At 39.9% G+C, this 19,022-nt stretch overlaps 1 protein-coding gene across 1 annotated transcript; it reads right to left on the minus strand.

Moving 5' to 3' along the window:
* Positions 1-3,426: 3,426 nt before the first annotated feature.
* Positions 3,427-18,321, minus strand: LOC134573466 (olfactomedin-like). The gene is made up of 5 exons (XM_063433232.1): positions 18,251-18,321; positions 7,743-7,895; positions 6,841-7,050; positions 6,274-6,427; positions 3,427-4,830 (listed from the first exon to the last, which is right to left on the minus strand). Exons 1-5 carry the CDS (start codon positions 18,302-18,304, stop codon positions 4,007-4,009), a joined length of 1,395 nt encoding a protein of 464 aa, XP_063289302.1. The 5' UTR covers positions 18,305-18,321; the 3' UTR covers positions 3,427-4,006.
* Positions 18,322-19,022: the final 701 nt, after the last annotated feature.

Genomic DNA, 19,022 nt, shown 5'->3' on the forward strand with positions numbered 1-19,022 from the left:
GTTCACAGCGGAGGTCACACAACAATTTTGTAGGCTCTGTGGGACCAACTGTCAGGATTACTAGTTGATCGCGCAAGCAGAATTGTATCACACCTAGGACTAAGGATAACGTCTAACTGGACCTTTGAATGGCTGGACTTAACGTACCCAAGAATAGTCAGAATACTTGCCGAGGTCAGGGATACAGAATCAGACACAACGATGGAAAAAAAAGGCAAAATTTAAGGATACCAGAAATCAGGGAAGTCATAACGAAGCCAAAGTCAAATACCAAAATATCAAGATACACATGTGAGTCTTATGGGAATGGAATAATCTGTTATGTGTTTATCATGATTGATACATATGATATGGTTATGACCCAAACCAATTAAACAGGTGTGTTGTGTATTATCACGATTGAACTGTGTGTTGTGACAGTGGAATCAGAATGAGTGTTGCCTGACTTTTGCATGTTTGGCTGTACGCTAAGTGTGCACTCTAAATTATACTGGTATGGTGTGTTACTTTGCCATAATAAATTGCTGAACTATTTAATTCCTAAGAATTTTTCTTATTTTTAGGTGAAGAAATAGATAATATGTATTTTACTAATTAAAAGCCTTTAGATTTTTTTCTCAATATAGGTAAAAAACTGTACAGTTGACCCTTGATAACGGACCAAGTGCACTTCATAAAGTCCAGTCTATCAACAGCCCTGCAACAACACAAACAAACAAGCATAGTATTGGGTGAGGGCTGCGCTGTAAGAAGGCAAGACAAATTTATAATGTAGAAAGTCTGACAGGGTGTGAGAATTCCTCCAGCAGTGTTCATTTGAACGGGAGCATCTCTGCAGGTAGTGGGTTGACTTGGTGCGCCATGGTTGGGGGTGCGCCCTCCTTGAAGTGCGTGCTTGGAGCGGTGCTGCAGCATCTAGGGCAGAGGTGAGGGTAGCATTATATGAGGAGAAAGCCATTGATGGACAGGATAAGGTATGGATAGATGAGAGTACAGAATGGATATCAGTTGAGAGCTGCTGGAGGTCAAGAGAATTCAGATTCCTCCTGAGTTGAGGGGGGGTGGGGGTGGGGGGGTGGGGTTAGGCTGAGGATATTGGGTGTGGGGACACTCAATAACAAATGATAGGAAGTGGTAGTCTGATAGAGGAAATGGAGTATTACAGAGATTGGAGACTGAGCATGCATTTGAAAAAATGAGATTGAGGGTATTGCCAGCTACATGTGTGGGGGAGTTAGCCCATTGCGATAGTCCAAAGCAGGAGGTGATTGAAATAAGTTTAGAGGCTTAATGGGAATGTTGAAGTCCCCAAGATTAAGGGATGGGATATATATATATATATATATATATATATATATTCACAGAGGAAATTCCACATCACCTATATCATAGAATGGGGATCTGTCACGATTACACTTACTTGGGTGTCGCTCATCTCGTCTCCATCCGTAGCTCCCCCTTGCCCAGAGACTCCGGCACATAGACACGGTGCTGCTGCTCTCTCCATTACACTGCAGCCCACAGGAAGCTCCTCTCCCCAGCCGAGGCCACATGTGGAGACTCCACAATATGACAAGATCCTAGGCACGCGTGCGCCTGAAAAACAACCTTTTTATACACCTGTTATATCTTTAAGGGACTAATCACTTCAGCCAATAGTATTAGAGAGGTGGATACCTCTCCCCTATATAATCACAGTCTACCATTACCTCAGTGCTCAGTTATTCTGTGCTTTTTGGTGTGTATGCATCTGTGAATCCTGTAGATATCTAATCCATGACCTACGTGCCTGTTATACCGTTTCTGAACCTGCACTGCCTACCGATAACCTCGGCGTTCCCTGACTACGAGATGGTCTCATCCCTATTTGCTGCCTTGCATTTGGCTTACAGCTGCTTCCTGGGCAACACCCGTCAAAACCACAACAGGATCATACCACTTCACGCGCTTTATCTCGGTCCAAGATTTAGGCTCCATAATATGTGAGTGTTCACCTATCTATATACCTACCCTTGCTGATTAGCTCAACATACTACACTATACATTTTTATTTGATTTTTATTTTTCTATGAGGATACCCACTGCTAGAAGGGCTACCTGAAGATACTACACCACACTATATCCACAGGCGAGGATTATTCTTCCCTGAAAGTGTGAGTGCGAAACTTTATTTATCCATACTCCATTGAGAAGTTTTTAACTGACTACACTATCAGCTCTCTCTCTTTTTGCTTCTTGTCATTATATATATTTCCCAAAGGACATTCCTAGCACTACACCTTCGTTTTCTGTTTTATCCTACCCGTTATCGGACAAGATAACTCCTCTTTTGGTGATTAAGCTGCCTTTGGACTATTTTAGTATGGCACTAGCGCTGATTTTTTTTTTTTTTCCTTTCCATGATCTACCTTGTAGATTATTCTGAGATCCTTGTGAGTGCGGACTGTTTGGCTGGTTATGGCAAATCACATGTATATCTTTATTTGCAATCTGAAAACATCCAGACCACAATGTAATTAAAATGATCTAAAACCACACCCAGCCTAGGGTTAGGCATCTGGACTATGTCCAACTGTTGGTTTTGAGCCAACCTATGGTAGGAGGCTACCCACAGAACCCACTATCAGGGTGCTTTGGCTTTCTCGGTTGCATCCTGATGACCCTACTCCACCTTGCCGACCCCTACTGATTTACACTTAGTATGCTTATGCCTAGTTATTCTTTCAGAATAAAAGGAGGGATTGAAGGGTCAAAATCCATCTTTGCTTCATTGCCCCTCAAGGACACTTCTTGAGTTAGCAAATATATCCTGCTACAGTGTTCTTAAAAGATAAGTTTGTTCCTAGCTAAAGCTAGTTCTGACCAGTTTGGCATTATGTAAGCTTTTTAGAATTTAAATGAAAATAAACAGAAATATAAAGATTGTTTACAGAAATAGTAGAACCAATAGCTTACTTTTAGCTGACTATTAGGCAGCGAAAGCTCGCCTGTAGGGGTAGCCGGGGCACCACCAGTGACCGCTGATGATTTTTCAAGTTGGTGGGGCACCAAACTGGCCACATGGATTTAACTCTGTCCTTAAATGTTTTTAATCATAAATAGCGCTATATCTATATGGCGCCACTACTTCTAAAATATGTGGACCATCCCATATAAAGCATATAGACATACTGATATTAAAAAGTAAAATAAATGGACTATTTTGAGGCTAAACCCAAATTACAAGAGTAATACAGAGTTTGGCCGCAAGATGCCGCCAAAGAATTACTTTTACATATTCTTGCAGTAAACGGCATTACAAATTGACTAAATAGGGGGAAAAAATAGAACTATATTGACTGAGACATCCTTGAACTGCTATTATCGCAGTTGGTGTTCATTTCTCCTTTCTGAAGACAAAGTAAGGAAACAGCCGCACGCAGGAAATATTTCACATAATTACTTTATTTTTCTGATATAATCATTTGTAAATATAACTTACATGATTTGTAAGAACCCATTAAATCAGACTGATTTTATTAAACAGAGGCAGAATATACGGAGAGAGCATCTCGAACTGGATCTAGGAGATTTGGGTCATAATATTCTCCTGCAGGGGACTCGGGGACCTCAGCACTGTATGCAGATCGTATCATCTAACCTTGAAAGAGATGTTTTCTATCTGTCTGCAGTGACAAGAGGCAGGTTGCTACGTCCACTGGATACCACAGTATTCTCTGCCACCAAAAGATTAAAAAGGATTTTTTTTAAAGAACTAAGTTAGTATAGTATTTGTTTGGCTTGTTGCACCTCTCCTACGTGACTTGTTATAAAAAAAAGCAAAACAAATAAGGGATTATTTAAATTATTCTTCAGAATTATACTCAGAAGAAAGTTAGTGGAAAAAGTGTCAAAAGTCAATACAGTGTTGTATATTTATTTATTTTGCGTTAAGCAAGGGGAACAACTAAGAACAACTGAAAGAAGACAGGACAGACCTTTATAGGAAGAACATTGGATCGAAATCTCAAGGTTTCATAAAAATATCGTAGGATGTCAGAAACCCATCACTCCACATGTACAGCTTGCGGTCATTCGGGTTATAATTCAGACTTTGCACTTTCTCCGTGACCTTCTCGAACATGATGCTGATATGTCCGTCTTTTCCTGTCTTGGTGTCAAACATGTAGAAGACTTCTTCTTGCTTTGGGCTGACAGAGCGGGTTGCATAGAGGACACCACAGATCATGAAGGCATTGGTGACACCAGGCTTGTACTGTGTGGTGGTCCAGGTGCTATTTACTGTCAGGGTGGCAACATTGACTTTACCCACTACAATGTTACCAGATGTTTCTTCAGTGGTAAATATAACCCACAGGCCTTTCTCGTCGGAGGCAAAGTCAATATCCTGATAGCTGGACGAAGAATAGGAGTACTTATTATTGAAAACTGCACCCGGAATGGTTTTCCGCTGTTGGAAAGCACTACCTAAATTGATTCTGCACATATCTCTTGAGTTATAACAGTTGTAGTACAAGTTATAGTTGTATACAACCATCCCTGAACCTTGACCAGCGATGGTGTAGTTCACTTTATTCTTAATGGTCGTTATAAGAGGCAAGTCCATCTGGTTTTTGTACATTTGTAAGTCATAAAGAGTTGGATATATTCGCACTGACTCTAGTATTCGGCCATCTGCGTTAAGTGGTGCTACCCAATACATCATCTTCTTGGTGGCATTCCAGGCCGCGTCTTTGCCCCAGGCCCCGTATTTGTACCCAGAACCTTTCCAGTTCATCTGCAGAAGGTTTGGATTGCTGATGCGAGCCAAACCATGGTGCTGGCATGATCCTGGAGGAAAAAGTGACAAAAAGTTAAATTAGATCAACTTGGAAAATTAATGTTAATGAACATAGATAGCAACACAGACTCAATTACTACAAAACACATCATACTACATAACTTAATTAATAAATATATACTTTTTTATCACCTCTATATAGCTCATATTAAAGCTCCTCCTATTTCTATGATGTTCTCTTTGTTACATGTTACTTCAAATAACCCTCCCTATAACTCATCCTATGACTGCATATAACTCCTCATAACTCTCCCTATAACTCCTCCTATTACTCCATATAACTCTCCCTATAACCCCTCCTATTACTCCATGTAACTCCTCATATAACACCTCCTTTTGCTTGATATTACCTTCTCTATAACTCCCCCTATTACTCCATAAATCCTTCCTATAACTCCCTCAATTACTCCATATAACCTCTCCCTATAACTCATCCTATTACTCCAAATAACTCCTCATATAACACCTTCTATTACTCCATATAACCTCCCTATAACTCCTCCAATTACTCCATATATCCCTCCTATAACTCCTCCAATTACTCCATATAACCTCTCCCTATAACTCATCCTATTACTCCAAATAACTCCTCATATAACACCTTCTATTACTCCATATAACCTCCCTATAACTCCTCCAATTACTCCATATATCCCTCCTATAACTCCTCCTATTACTCCATATAACCCTCCCTATAACTCCTCCTATTACTCCATATAACCCCTCCCTATAACTCTTCCTATTACTCCATATAACTCTCCCTATAACTCCTCCTATTACTCCATATAACCTCTCCCTATAACTCATCCTATTACTCCATATAACCCTCCCTATAACTCCTCCTATTACTCCATATAACCCTCCCTATAACTCCTCCTATTACTCCCTATAACCCTCCCTATAACTCCTCCTATTACTCCATATAACCCTCCCTATAACTCCTCCTATTACTCCATATAACCCCTCCCTATAACTCTTCCTATTACTCCATATAACTCTCCCTATAACTCCTCCTATTACTCCATATAACCCTCCCTATAACTCCTCCTATTACTCAGTATATCCCTCCTATAACTCCTCCTATTACTCCACATAACCTCTCCCTATAACTCTTCCTATTACTCCATATAACTCTCCCTATAACTCCTCCTATTACTCCATATAAACTCTCCCTATAACTCATCCTATTACTCCAAATAACTCCTCATATAACACCTTCTATTACTCCATATAACTCCCCCTATTACTCCATATAACCCTCCCTATAACTCCTTCTATTACTCCATATAACCCTCCCTATAACTCCTTCTATTACTCCATATAACCCTCCCTATAACTCCTTCTATTACTCCATATAACCCTCCCTATAACTCCTTCTATTACTCCATATAACCTATCAATGTATATTCTGCATCGTGGGACGTTTATATTACCAAGGGGTATAGGAACAGCGGGCTTCATATTTTTTAGATTCTTCTCGCAGTCCAGGATTCGTTTTTTGAGCAACTCCATCTCCCTCTGTGTCTTAAGAACGTTGTTCTTGTCCAGGGTTTCTAATTGGTTGACAATCTTGGAGATGTTCCTGACCTACGGAGAGGACGGCCACATGGATGAGTGAAACCTTTCACCCAGTGTGTATAAGAACTGGAATAGAGCAGGCTTATTAAAGGAGCAGATGGCACCCAGTGTGTATAAGAACTGGAATAGAGCAGGCTTATTAAAGGAGCAGATGGCACCCAGTGTTTATGAGAACTTGTATAGAGGGGGGTTATTAAAGGACCCGGTGGCACCCAGTGTCTTTGAGAACTTGAATAGAGCGGAATTATTAAGGAAGTAGGTGGCACCCACTGTGTATAAGAAGTTGTATAGAGTGGGATTATTAAAGGACCAGGTGACAAAGCAAGACCTTTTACCTTTTATACCCATCCACCCCTTTCCTGTGGCTCAGCCACCTCCTTGGATGATATTATTCCTCCTGTGCTGACAATAGATAGACTTACCTCCATGTCCAAGTTCTCCACGTGACTGCCTTTCTGCTTCTTTCTCAGCTCCAAGATTAATATTTCCATTTCTTTTATCTCCTTCTTCAACAGCTCAAAGTTGAACTCTATCAGATCCTCGGGGCGCATCTTCTCCAAATTTTCCACCCTCTTAGTGAGGTTTGTGAGGTTTTCCAAATACAAATCCAGCCTGATATACTGCTCCTCAATCTGAAGGGGACAAACCGAGCAGTAATGAGAAGCAGGGTTACAGAAAAGAAGCCGAGAGATAAGAATTTCAATAATTGTATACCCAAATCTGAATTATTTGTTCAGCATACTAGGCAGTGCACGAACAGTGCTGCCCTGCAGTCTGTATAATTCATCTACTGCTGAAGTGGTTAATAAACAACAGATTTACCAGGATCTGCTCAATGCTCAGATACTTCATGGTAACACTTCATATTCCATACATTAAAAAGGAACAAATTAAACCTTTGAATCTGCCATCTCTCCTATGTCTGCACTGTTCTGCTAAGATGGGATTTTTACACACTGACACAAACAAAATGTTCTTATCATATCATTAGATTTTTCCTAACCCATCATTATCAGCCATCGTTCTATCACTAACATTAACCCAACATCGTCTTTGCTTACGCTACCCTCCATCCCATATTCAAATCTTAGTTCACCCAATGATGCTAAGCCAAAATGATTGGGATTAAACTAATCGTGATCAAACTGACAAGCACCACCAGAAAATGTCCGCTCGGTAACACGGGTCTGGAGAGGTTTTTTGTGTGGTAGGAGTTGTTGACTCTGGTAGTGCTGAATCATTGTTTTAGACATATTGAAGACATGGTGGGTTATCAGTCTAGTTCTCATTATCTGTGACATCAATACAGTAATGTCCAACTTACCATCTGCATTTCATGTTCCACTCGGTTACTTAAACGAATGGTCTCATCTTCCAAATAACCCACTTTTTTGGCTGGGAAGGAGCTGTCTGGTAACTGGACCTCACACACACATCGATCTTTTCCCATTAACGTTCCTGTAGCATTCTGGGTCACCTGCCAAGAGAACCCACATTATACAACTTCGGATATATCGCCGTTAGTTAGCACTCATATCAGAGCTGGTGGGAATGGTAATTAAACTCAAAATATTTAAAAATATATATATAAACTTATCCACTTGAAAGAAACTGTCAGTCTTCAAATGCGGATTCTTTTACATTCAAATGATTTTTGAACATTAAATCAATTACCTCTGGGAATAAATAAAACAACCATACAATAATATATCATATCATATATATCATAGCCAAACTAAGATCACAGCCTCTGCTGTGTAGGACGGACTGTAGACAACGTTGAAATGGACACATAAAGCACTATAATGTGTACGTTACTGCTAACGTCAGTGTAAATTAGTAGCATTTAAGGATATTCTGTGAACATCCTGTTGGACCCAGGTGCCAGGATTCCCATATCCGTCTCCATGTCACATACAATACGCACACTGCAAGCAGAAAACATTAGACATTTATTGAGGTTTCCAGAATAAAAGAACATACAGAGGAAATAGATACAAGGCAGACACATTATAACATTTGTCGTGGTGGTTGCGGATTTGTGACGTTATCTTTTTTCTCAGCACCTGTCATGACTCTCTCGTCCTCCGAGTCACCAGTGCTCACTAACACAAGGACTAACAAATAATGCGTACCATGAAATCAGGATCACTCATGGAGGCTCTTATAGCAAGTAATTGTGCGGCGATGTTAGCACTTCTGTACAATCCAGGTCAATGCACGCTTGGTGCACGCCATACACTCCTGTACAATCCAGGTCAATGCACGCTTGGCGCACGCCATACACTTCTGTACAATCCAGGCCAATGCACGCTTGGCGCACGCCATACACTCCTGTACAATCCAGGTCAATGCACGCTTGGCGCAGGCCATACACTCCTGTACAATCCAGGCCAATGCACGCTTGGCGCACGCCATACACTCCTGTACAATCCATAGTTTTGTCTCTCACAGAAGATTCCTTACATAATAAGAGCTTGTTTGGCTTTGTCTTATCTCTTTTTCTTTCAATTCTTATTTCCCTGACTCTGCCTTGCCGCTGTTTCTATAATATACCTGTTCTTTGGTTATTACTCTTTCTTTCTGTGGATTCCACATCCTCTAAGTGCTATACTTTGTATCTTTGTAAGACTAGACTTGTGCGTATAGTTTCAAAGGAACTACAATTCATCTAAATGTTGGGGGATCAGCGATTTGTTGGAAATTTCAAATTCCAAAACACTACATGGGAAAATCACAAAATAAACAAAATGACAATGGACAAACAGTTTGTTTGTTTCATGATTTGGAGTTCTGTCCATGGCATAAAAAAAAAAAAAATACGATTTATGAGAAAAAAGGTAATTGACGGCCATAGGGAACAGTCCCTAAGTGTTAATTTTATTCACAGATTAAATGAGAAAGTGACCGATAGGGGAAAAAAAGGGGAGCAGTATAAAAAAAAACAACAATATATATTATTGTATACTTGAAAAATATAAAATAAATATATCATATATAACTATTGATTTTTTACTGCTCCTACTTTTTTGCCCTCTGTTGGTTACATTTTCTTACTTGATCTGTGAAACAAATGGCATGACAATGCACCTATCAGTGTCCAATAGATACATAATAATTATATTTTGCAGTACACTAAATTATATTATATTATTATATTTTACGGTATACTAATTGACATTATATAATTATATTTTGCAGTACACTAAATGACATTATATTACTATATTTTATGGTATACTAATTGACATTATATAATTATATTTTGCAGTAAACTAATTATTATATTTTACGGTATACTAATTTACATTATATAATTATATTTTACAGTATACTAATACACATTATATAATTATATTTTGCAGTACACTAATTGACATTATATTATTATATTTTAGGGTATACTAATTGACATTATATTATTTTATTTTACCGTATTCTAAGTGACATTATATAATTATATTTTAGGGTATACTAATTGACATTATATTATTTTACCGTATTCTAAGAGACGTTATATAATTATATTTTGCAGTACACTAAATGATATTATATTATTATATTTTACGGTATACTAATTGACATTATATAATTATATTTTGCAGTACACTAAATGACATTATATTATTATATTTTACGGTATACTAATTGACATTATATAATTATATTTTACAGTATACTAATTGACATTATTTAATTATATTTTGCAGTACACTAATTATTATATTATATTTTACGTATACTAATTTACATTATATAATTATATTTTGCAGTACACTAATTGACATTATATTATTATATTTTAGGGTATACTAATTGACATTATATTATTTTATTTTACCGTATTCTAAGTGACATTATATAATTATATTTTGCAGTACACTAATTGACATTATATTACTATCATTTACGATATGCTAATTGACATTATATAATTATATTTTACAGTACACTAATTGCCATTATATTACTATATTTTACGGTATGCTAATTGTCATTATATAATTATATTTTGTTGTACACTAATTGACACTAATATTCTCACCATTTTGGTTCATCCAAATAGTTTTCCCAAAATGATTGTATGGACGAAATCCGTCCGAACGAAAATGTCCCATGGACGAAATCACTCCAAACACAATTATCAGATTTTCAGATGAATCGATTTAGATGAACCAACTTTTTCCTCCATGCACAAATGCATAACGATTGAACTAGTGAGATGCTCGGTATAATGTTTTTGTTTTTACATTTTGTTTCCCCTTTTTCAGTTTTCAGGTATTATTTTCACACTCTGCAACAAATTGTGACTGTAAAATCTACAACTTGTGATCGTTCCCTAGTACAGCACAATTCACCAATTCTCTTGAGAATTCGCACTAATATCCAGTCAGAGAAGCTTGTAGTTGCCCAGATTCATCCCACAGATTTCAGGCAATAAAAAACTATTTAAAATTACGTAATCCAGACATTAATATAATTCGACTCATAGCTTGAACTTGCAGGACTCTCCTGTCTTACTTGCCATAGTTTCAAGAATTGACCCAAGTGAGACAGTTATCAGATAACTCGCACACACATGTCAATGATCACAGATCACAGTAAATAAATATTCTACAATGTCTTTTAAACAGGTGAGAGGACTGCTTCTCTGGGCAAACTCCAAAGGAAAAACACTGATCTCGATATATCTCCTGTCCATCTCACCAGCTCCAGACATTTCACCATGTCTGGGTCATATTCGTCTTCCCACACGTCATCAGTCAAGTCTTCGGGGTCTTCTGGGTCCTCTGACACACTGCTTGGGATCCTGTGCATCCTTTTCATTAGGAGACGTCTGCAGAGAGCACACAGGTGGGTTGGTGACTTACTACAGGACTAGAGAATATAATGGTAGAAGAAGAATAGACAGATAAGTAATGACGTATACACAGTTCTACAATTTCTGGATGGAGCAAACTCACCTGAGACAGAGACAGAGACAGGGAAATGGGAAAGAGACAGGACACAAGGGAGAGGGCAAATTGTATGTTTACATTAATGCTTTATGTCTCATTTGCTGAGGCAGTTCGTCATATGGAATATTCCAGCCAATGGACTGTTGATCACTGGAAGTCGTATCTTGATATCCAATTCTCTGCATATAGAAAATAGAAAGTAATTTGCTGTAGACATTTGTTAACCTGTTCAATAGTTCCTAGTCCCAAATGTAATTTTCAAAATGACATTTTTAACGGTCAGTCCCTCCCAGGGTCACAGTGTACTAATGACAGTGACATGTTTAAGGGTCAGTCCCTCCCAGGGTCACAGGGTACTAATGACAGTGACATGTTAAGGGGTCAGTCCCTCCCAGGGTCACAGTGTACTAATGACAGTGACATGTTAAGGGGTCAGACCCTCCCAGGGTCACAGGGAACTAATGACAGTGACATGTTTAATGGTCAGTCCCTCCCAGGGTCACAGCGTACTAATGACAGTGACATGTTTAAGGGTCAGTCCCTCCCAGGGTCACAGTGTACTAATGACAGTGACATGTTTAATGGTCAGTCCCTCCCAGGGTCACAGTGTACTAATGACAGTGACATGTTTAATGGTCAGTCCTTCCCAGTGTACTAATGACAGTGACATGTTTAAGGGTCGGTCCCTCACAGGGTCACAGTGTACTAATGACAGTGACATGTTTAATGGTCGGTCCCTCCCAGGGTCACAGTGTACTAATGACAGTGACATGTTTAATGGTCAGTCCTTCCCAGTGTACTAATGACAGTGACATGTTTAAGGGTTGGTCCCTCCCAGGGTCACAGTGTACTAATGACAGTGACATGTTTAATGGTCAGTCCTTATCAGTGTACTAATGACAGTGACATGTTTAAGGGTCAGTCCCTCCCAGGGTCACAGTGTACTAATGACAGTGACATGTTTAATGGTCGGTCCCTCCCAGGGTCACAGTGTACTAATGACAGTGACATGTTTAATGGTCCCTTCCTCCCAGGGTCACAGTGTACTAATGACAGTGACATGTTTAATGGTCAGTCCCTACCAGGGTCACAGTGTACTAATGACAGTGACATGTTTAATGGTCAGTCCTTCCCAGGGTCACAATGTACTAATGACAGTGACATGTTTAATGGTCAGTCCCTCCCAGGGTCACACTGTACTAATGACAGTGACATGTTTAATGGTCAGTCCCTCCCAGGGTCACACTGTACTAATGACAGTGACATGTTTAATGGTCCCTTCCTCCCAGGGTCACAGTGTACTAATGACAGTGACATGTTTAATGGTCAGTCCCTACCAGGGTCACAGTGTAGTAATGACAGTGACATGTTTAATGGTCAGTCCCTACCAGGGTCACAGTGTACTAATGACAGTGACATGTTTAATGGTCAGTCCTTCCCAGGGTCACGGTGTACTAATGACAGTGACATGTTTAATGGTCAGTCCCTCCCAGGGTCACAGTGTACTAATGACAGTGACATGTTTAATGGTCAGTCCCTCCCAGGGTCACAGTGTACTAATGACAGTGACATGTTTAATGGTCAGTCCTTCCCAGGGTCACGGTGTACTAATGACAGTGACATGTTTAATGGTCAGTCCCTCCCAGGGTCACAGTGTACTAATGACAGTGACATGTTTAATGGTCAGTCCCTCCCAGGGTCACAGTGTACTAATGACAGTGACATGTTTAAGGGTCAGTCCCTCCCAGGGTCACGGTGTACTAATGACAGTGACATGTTTAATGGTCCCTTCCTCCCAGGGTCACAGTGTACTAATGACAGTGACATGTTTAATGGTCAGTCCCTCCCAGGGTCACGGTGTACTAATGACAGTGACATGTTTAATGGTCCCTTCCTCCCAGGGTCACAGTGTACTAATGACAGTGACATGTTTAATGGTCAGTCCCTCCCGGGGTCACGGTGTACTAATGACAGTGACATGTTTAATGGTCCCTTCCTTCCAGGGTCACAGCGTACTAATGACAGTGACATGTTTAATGGTCGTTCCCTCCCAGGGTCACAGTGCACTAATGACAGTGACATGTTTAATGGTCAGTCCCTCCCAGGGTCACAATGTACTAATGACAGTGACATGTTTAATGGTCAGTCCCTCCCAGGGTCACGGTGTACTAATGACAGTGACATGTTTAATGGTCGGTCCCTCCCAGGGTCACGGTGTACTAATGACAGTGACATGTTTAATGGTCAGTCCTTCCCAGGGTCACAATGTACTAATGACAGTGACATGTTTAATGGTCAGTCCCTCCCAGGGTCACGGTGTACTAATGACAGTGACATGTTTAATGGTCGGTCCCTCCCAGGGTCACAGTGTACTAATGACAGTGACATGTTTAAGGGTCGGTCATTCCCAGGGTCACAATGTACTAATGACAGTGACATGTTTAATGGTCAGTCCCTCCCAGGGTCACGGTGTACTAATGACAGTGACATGTTTAATGGTCAGTCCTTCCTAGTGTACTAATGACAGTGACATTATGCACTAAGTAGTAAGTTAAACAATATTTATAACACGTTTCCAACTGTAAATTGGTGCAATGTATTACTACACACTTCCAGATCTACAAAATGTGTGCATATAAAGATTAAAGTTGTGCAAACAATAATGATCAATGTGCACCTGTTCAGTAAATGTTCATAACGTTTGTTTGTCCCAGTTTTTTCCAAAAGAGACATTTGACAATATATATATATTTTTTCATCAACAGAAAACTCTGAAAGTGTGCAGAAATACTCAGTATCACTATACAATTCAACACATTTTGTTATAGACAAGGATACAACCTACCACAAGCATTTCTTTCTGTCTTCTGTCACGAGTCCTCTAGATGTCCACCTTTTAAATGCGGTGCTTTATTTGCTTCTAAATTTAGCAGAAGTAGATGCCGCAGAGTAGAATGGATCAATATGACAAGGAGCCAGCTTTCTGAAATTGTTTCCTTTTTAGATAAGGACAATAATTCAGTGTCGTCCTTTTCTTAGCTTAGCTACAACGGAGGCACGCCATGATTAGAATACTACCCACCATGAGGCTCCCATCATGACTGAGCTGTCTTGACTCAAGCTGAGGAGGTGAATGAAGAAGAAACTGTTGGACTTGGCATTGAGCTCGTTGGAGTCCAAGGTTGTAAGGGATCGCGTAAGATTTCACCAAGTTCCTATGTTTTATTTATTTTATTTGTAATACATTAGGACATTTTTGATAACATTAAGTTTGGCTATTCTACTGTAGACTTATGCGTGGCCAAACATTTTAATAAAAAATAATAATTTCAGGACAGACGAATTTCAGATATATGGCGGTTCGGCTTTTGTTAACGAAAAACGATTTGGAAAACGAATCAGACAAACCAAAAGGACAAAAAATTGGGCCAAACAGTGTACTGCAAAATAGACACATAATATCATATATTGTTTATATTTTACAGTACACTGATAGGCACATTATCCCACCTTTGGTTCACAGATCAAATGAGAAAAAGTAACCAACAGAGGAAAAAATAGGAAAATCAATCAAAAACAATCTAGTTATATATTAATATATGATATGTTTATTAAAGATATAATATATAAATATAGATTTGTTTTTACTGCTCCTACTCTTTTCCTTGTATTGATCACTTCTCACGTCATCTGTGAATAAAATAAACATTTAGAGACTGTACCCTAACCACCAATCATCTTTTTCCCATCAATCTTCTCTTTATTTGGCACCATCGTCAGAAATCGAGATCACATTCAAAGCGAACGTGCTCGTCCATTGAGTGTCTCATTTGGTTTGTGATTTGGTTATGTTTTGTCTTGGAGTTTTTGGAACTCGGACGATCAGTCAATTGACCCAAATTTGGACAGGTTTAAAATGAAACAAATCTCCAAGTCTGTTATACAAATAGCCTGCATTGTGCGGAAGCAGAGCTTTGGAGGAGGCCAAGTTCCTCGCTGAAATTGTATGCATGTCGGCTAAGGACATTATATCGGGCGTTTCAGGAAGTTACTAGCTAGATGGAAATTATGAAAATTATGGCTTTTAGCATGGGATCAGAAAATCCAAGAACATTAAATTATCAGGTTTCAAAGCCAAATGGAAGGAAATGACTTTCTACACAAACACCATAGCACTTCGAGTATGTACACCTTCTACTATATGCTAGCTCTGCACTTTATCCACTCTCTTACTCCTTACTGCCGTCTTCTCACCGAGTCTTATAGACCACAGGGCAAACAGATCAAGGCAGAAAAGTGGATGCAAAGAATTGCATCCCAGGAGAGGTTAGACATACTATCAGTTTAACTAAAATTATTACAAAAAGATTGAAGGTTGATAGCAGCCTCCATTTCTCAGATTCACTGTTTATGGTTTCTAAACAATACGATATTTGTTTACCGATCTACGATTCCGTGCTCATACATGTTACATAATGTATCACTGTTTCCTGTTCTAATTACCCTCAGTCTCTGCCTCATTCTATAGCAAGACTGAGTATGACCGCACACTTCACATACACATAATACAGCAGGCTTGTCGCTTGTTAAACCCCAAACTAAGTCCCATAACAGCGAGACACACGGCGCAGTGACATCCAAAGCCATGTTCAATCTCCGCTTGTTTGTCTTTCTCTAGCTGAGCGCAATATACTCAGTGAGAAATGTGCTGAAACAGGAAAGCAGAGCAATCAACATGGAACCAAACAATCCCAGTGGTTTCTATAGTAACACTTCCACCTTGGTCTCCCCCCAGTTTTATACATTTCTTCCCTTTAGAACCAGATTTAGAAAGAATATTTCTGATGAAAACTTCTAACGCAGAAAATTCCTGCTGTTTTCTGCAGTTTTAGAGTTTTACCCAGAATTCTGTGTGCATTACCGCCATATTGATATGTGAACAGTCATACATGATTTATACACCCAGCCAAGTCTTCCTCTCACAGGTGTATTTACAGTCGGAATGTGAGTGTGAGTGCACAAGGGAGCAATGAAGGATACATTACATGAACAGATATGTGAGTATGAGTGTGAGTGCACGAGGAAGCAATGATCATCACGATACATGAATAACAGATAGTAGTGTGAGTGCGGATGTGAGTATGAGTGTGAGTACATGATCGCGTTATGAAAGACACATTAAAGAGGAGTACTCATAATTGAATAAATCATTGATAATCAACTATAACTTATTTTTTAAGTGATCCACTTAAAAAATAAATACAAATAATATAGAAGATTTAGTAAATTATATTATAATCGATTTCAGACATGGCACAGTTGTGGCACACAATGCAAATGAAGACGAGAGAGAAATAGAAACATTGCTTCATGTCCCCTCCCCTTTGTATGCTCTCTCTATGCTGACTGTCATGTGTAAAGGGTGGAGCTTATAACAATGATTGATAGGGAGCTAAGATGGAAGTGGCTCTCTCTATACTGACCGCCAGATGTAAAGGGCGGAGCTTACAACAATGATTGACAGGGAGCTAAGATGGAGGTGGCTCTCTCTATACTGACCGCCAGATGTAAAGGGCGGAGCTTACAACAATGATTGATAGGGAGCTAAGATGGAGGTGGCTCTCTCTATACTGACTGCCAGGTGTAAAGGGCAGAGCTTATAACAATGATTGACAGGAAGCTAAGATAGAGGTGGCTCTCTATGCTGACTGCCTGGTGTAAAGGGCAGAGCTTATAACAATGATTGACAGGGAGCTAAGATGGAGGTGGCTCTCTCTATACTGACTGCCAGGTGTCAAGGGCGGGGCTTATAACAATGATTGACAGGGAGCTAAGATGGAGGTGGCTCTCTCTATACTGACTGCCAGGTGTAAAGGGCGGAGCTTATAACAATGATTGACAGGGTGCTAAGATGGAGGCGGCTCTCTCTATACTGACTGCCAGGTGTAAAGGGCAGAGCTTATAACAATGATTGACAGGGAACTAAGATGTAGGCGGCTCTCTCTATGCTGACTGCCAGGTGTAAAGGGCAGAGCTTATAACAATGATTGACAGGGAGCTAAGATGGAGGCGGCTCTCTCTATGCTGACTGCCAGGTGTAAAGGGTAGAGCTTATAACAATGATTGACAGGAAGCTAAGATGTAGACGGCTCTCTCTATGCTGACTGCCAGGTGTAAAGGGCGGAGCTTATGACAATGATTGACAGGAAGCTAAGATGTAGGCGGCTCTCTTTATGCTGACTGCCAGGTGTAAATGGCGGAGCTTATAACAATGATTGACAGGGAGCTAAGATGGAGGTGGCTCTCTCTATGCCGACGGCCCAGTTACAGGATGAAGAGGGGTGGATTTCTACATTTAATTTAATTTTATTACATCACAAATACAAATATACTAGTTATAGGGACTGAGTAATATAATATTACAAATCCTGGGAGGGGACAGTTCACATTTAAATGAATAACAGAAAGGAGTGTGAGTGTATAAGGGAGACATGAAATGAATAACTGATCTAAGTGTGAGTGTGAGTGTGGGTATATAAGGGAGACATGAAATGAATAACTGATCTAAGTGTGAGTGTGGGTATATAAGGGAGACATACAATTAATAACTGATCTAAGTGTGAGTGTGAGTGTGGGTATATAAGGGAGACATACAATTAATAACTGATCTAAGTGTGAGTGTGAGTGTGGGTATATAAGGGAGACATACAATTAATAACTGATCTGAGTGTGAGTGTGAGTGTGGGTGTATAAGGGAGACATACAATGAATAACTGATCTGAGTGTGAGTGTGGGTGTATAAGGAGTTATGGAAGACATGAAATAAATAACTGATCTAACTTATCTAAGAGTGAGTGTGGATGCAGATACTCACAAAGCCGGTGGCAGAGTGCAGGAGGACGAGGGCCAGGAGATAGAAATACATCATTTACCAGGGTGTGCTGCTTGGTCCTCACATCAGACCTCTGGGATTTATATAGAGGGTTCGGACCTGTATTAGCTGCCCTCCTCCTCCCTATCCCCCAGATTATCACAGGTGTAGTGTGAGAGCTGGGTGAAGAGGGTCACTTTCACTCTGTGCAAACAGAGGATTAAGGGAAACAGTGCCGGGGATTACAGCATGGTATCCGGATGGCATCGAGCCATGCAGTGCCACTCCTATTGTGCCAACCTCACTATTACAGGAAGACAAGCTACTGTCCAGTCCTAGCGGTATCACTTTATTTCTATACAGCATCATTAATAGGTCCTAGAGGTTACAACCATCACTTGTCTGTTCTGTCCTAGAGGTGTATGGTGTCAGAGCGGAACATTAGCCGGGTCCGGCAATCTATAATCAGCCGCCTCCTGCAATCTGTAAGCTTAGACCCGATCTGTACATCAAACATTACAGTGTGTCCCTGTTATATAAGCAGGATTACAGGATTAACGCAGGAAATGGACACCCCTCCAATTCATTCACAGTTTAATGCAGGAACCTGACCCCACTGTGTTATACTTTTATTATGCCCCAGGGAATATAGCAAGCCGTTGTGCTGTACGTCAGTATATGCCTTGTACATAGGGAAAGTGCTGATTGATTGGTGGATCGAATTATGAATTTTGTGACTTACATGATGCGACTGGGGGGGTCTAAGCCCTCCTTA

Source organism: Pelobates fuscus, chromosome 9, assembly GCF_036172605.1.
Source record: "Pelobates fuscus isolate aPelFus1 chromosome 9, aPelFus1.pri, whole genome shotgun sequence".
NCBI classification, from domain to species: domain Eukaryota; kingdom Metazoa; phylum Chordata; class Amphibia; order Anura; family Pelobatidae; genus Pelobates; species Pelobates fuscus.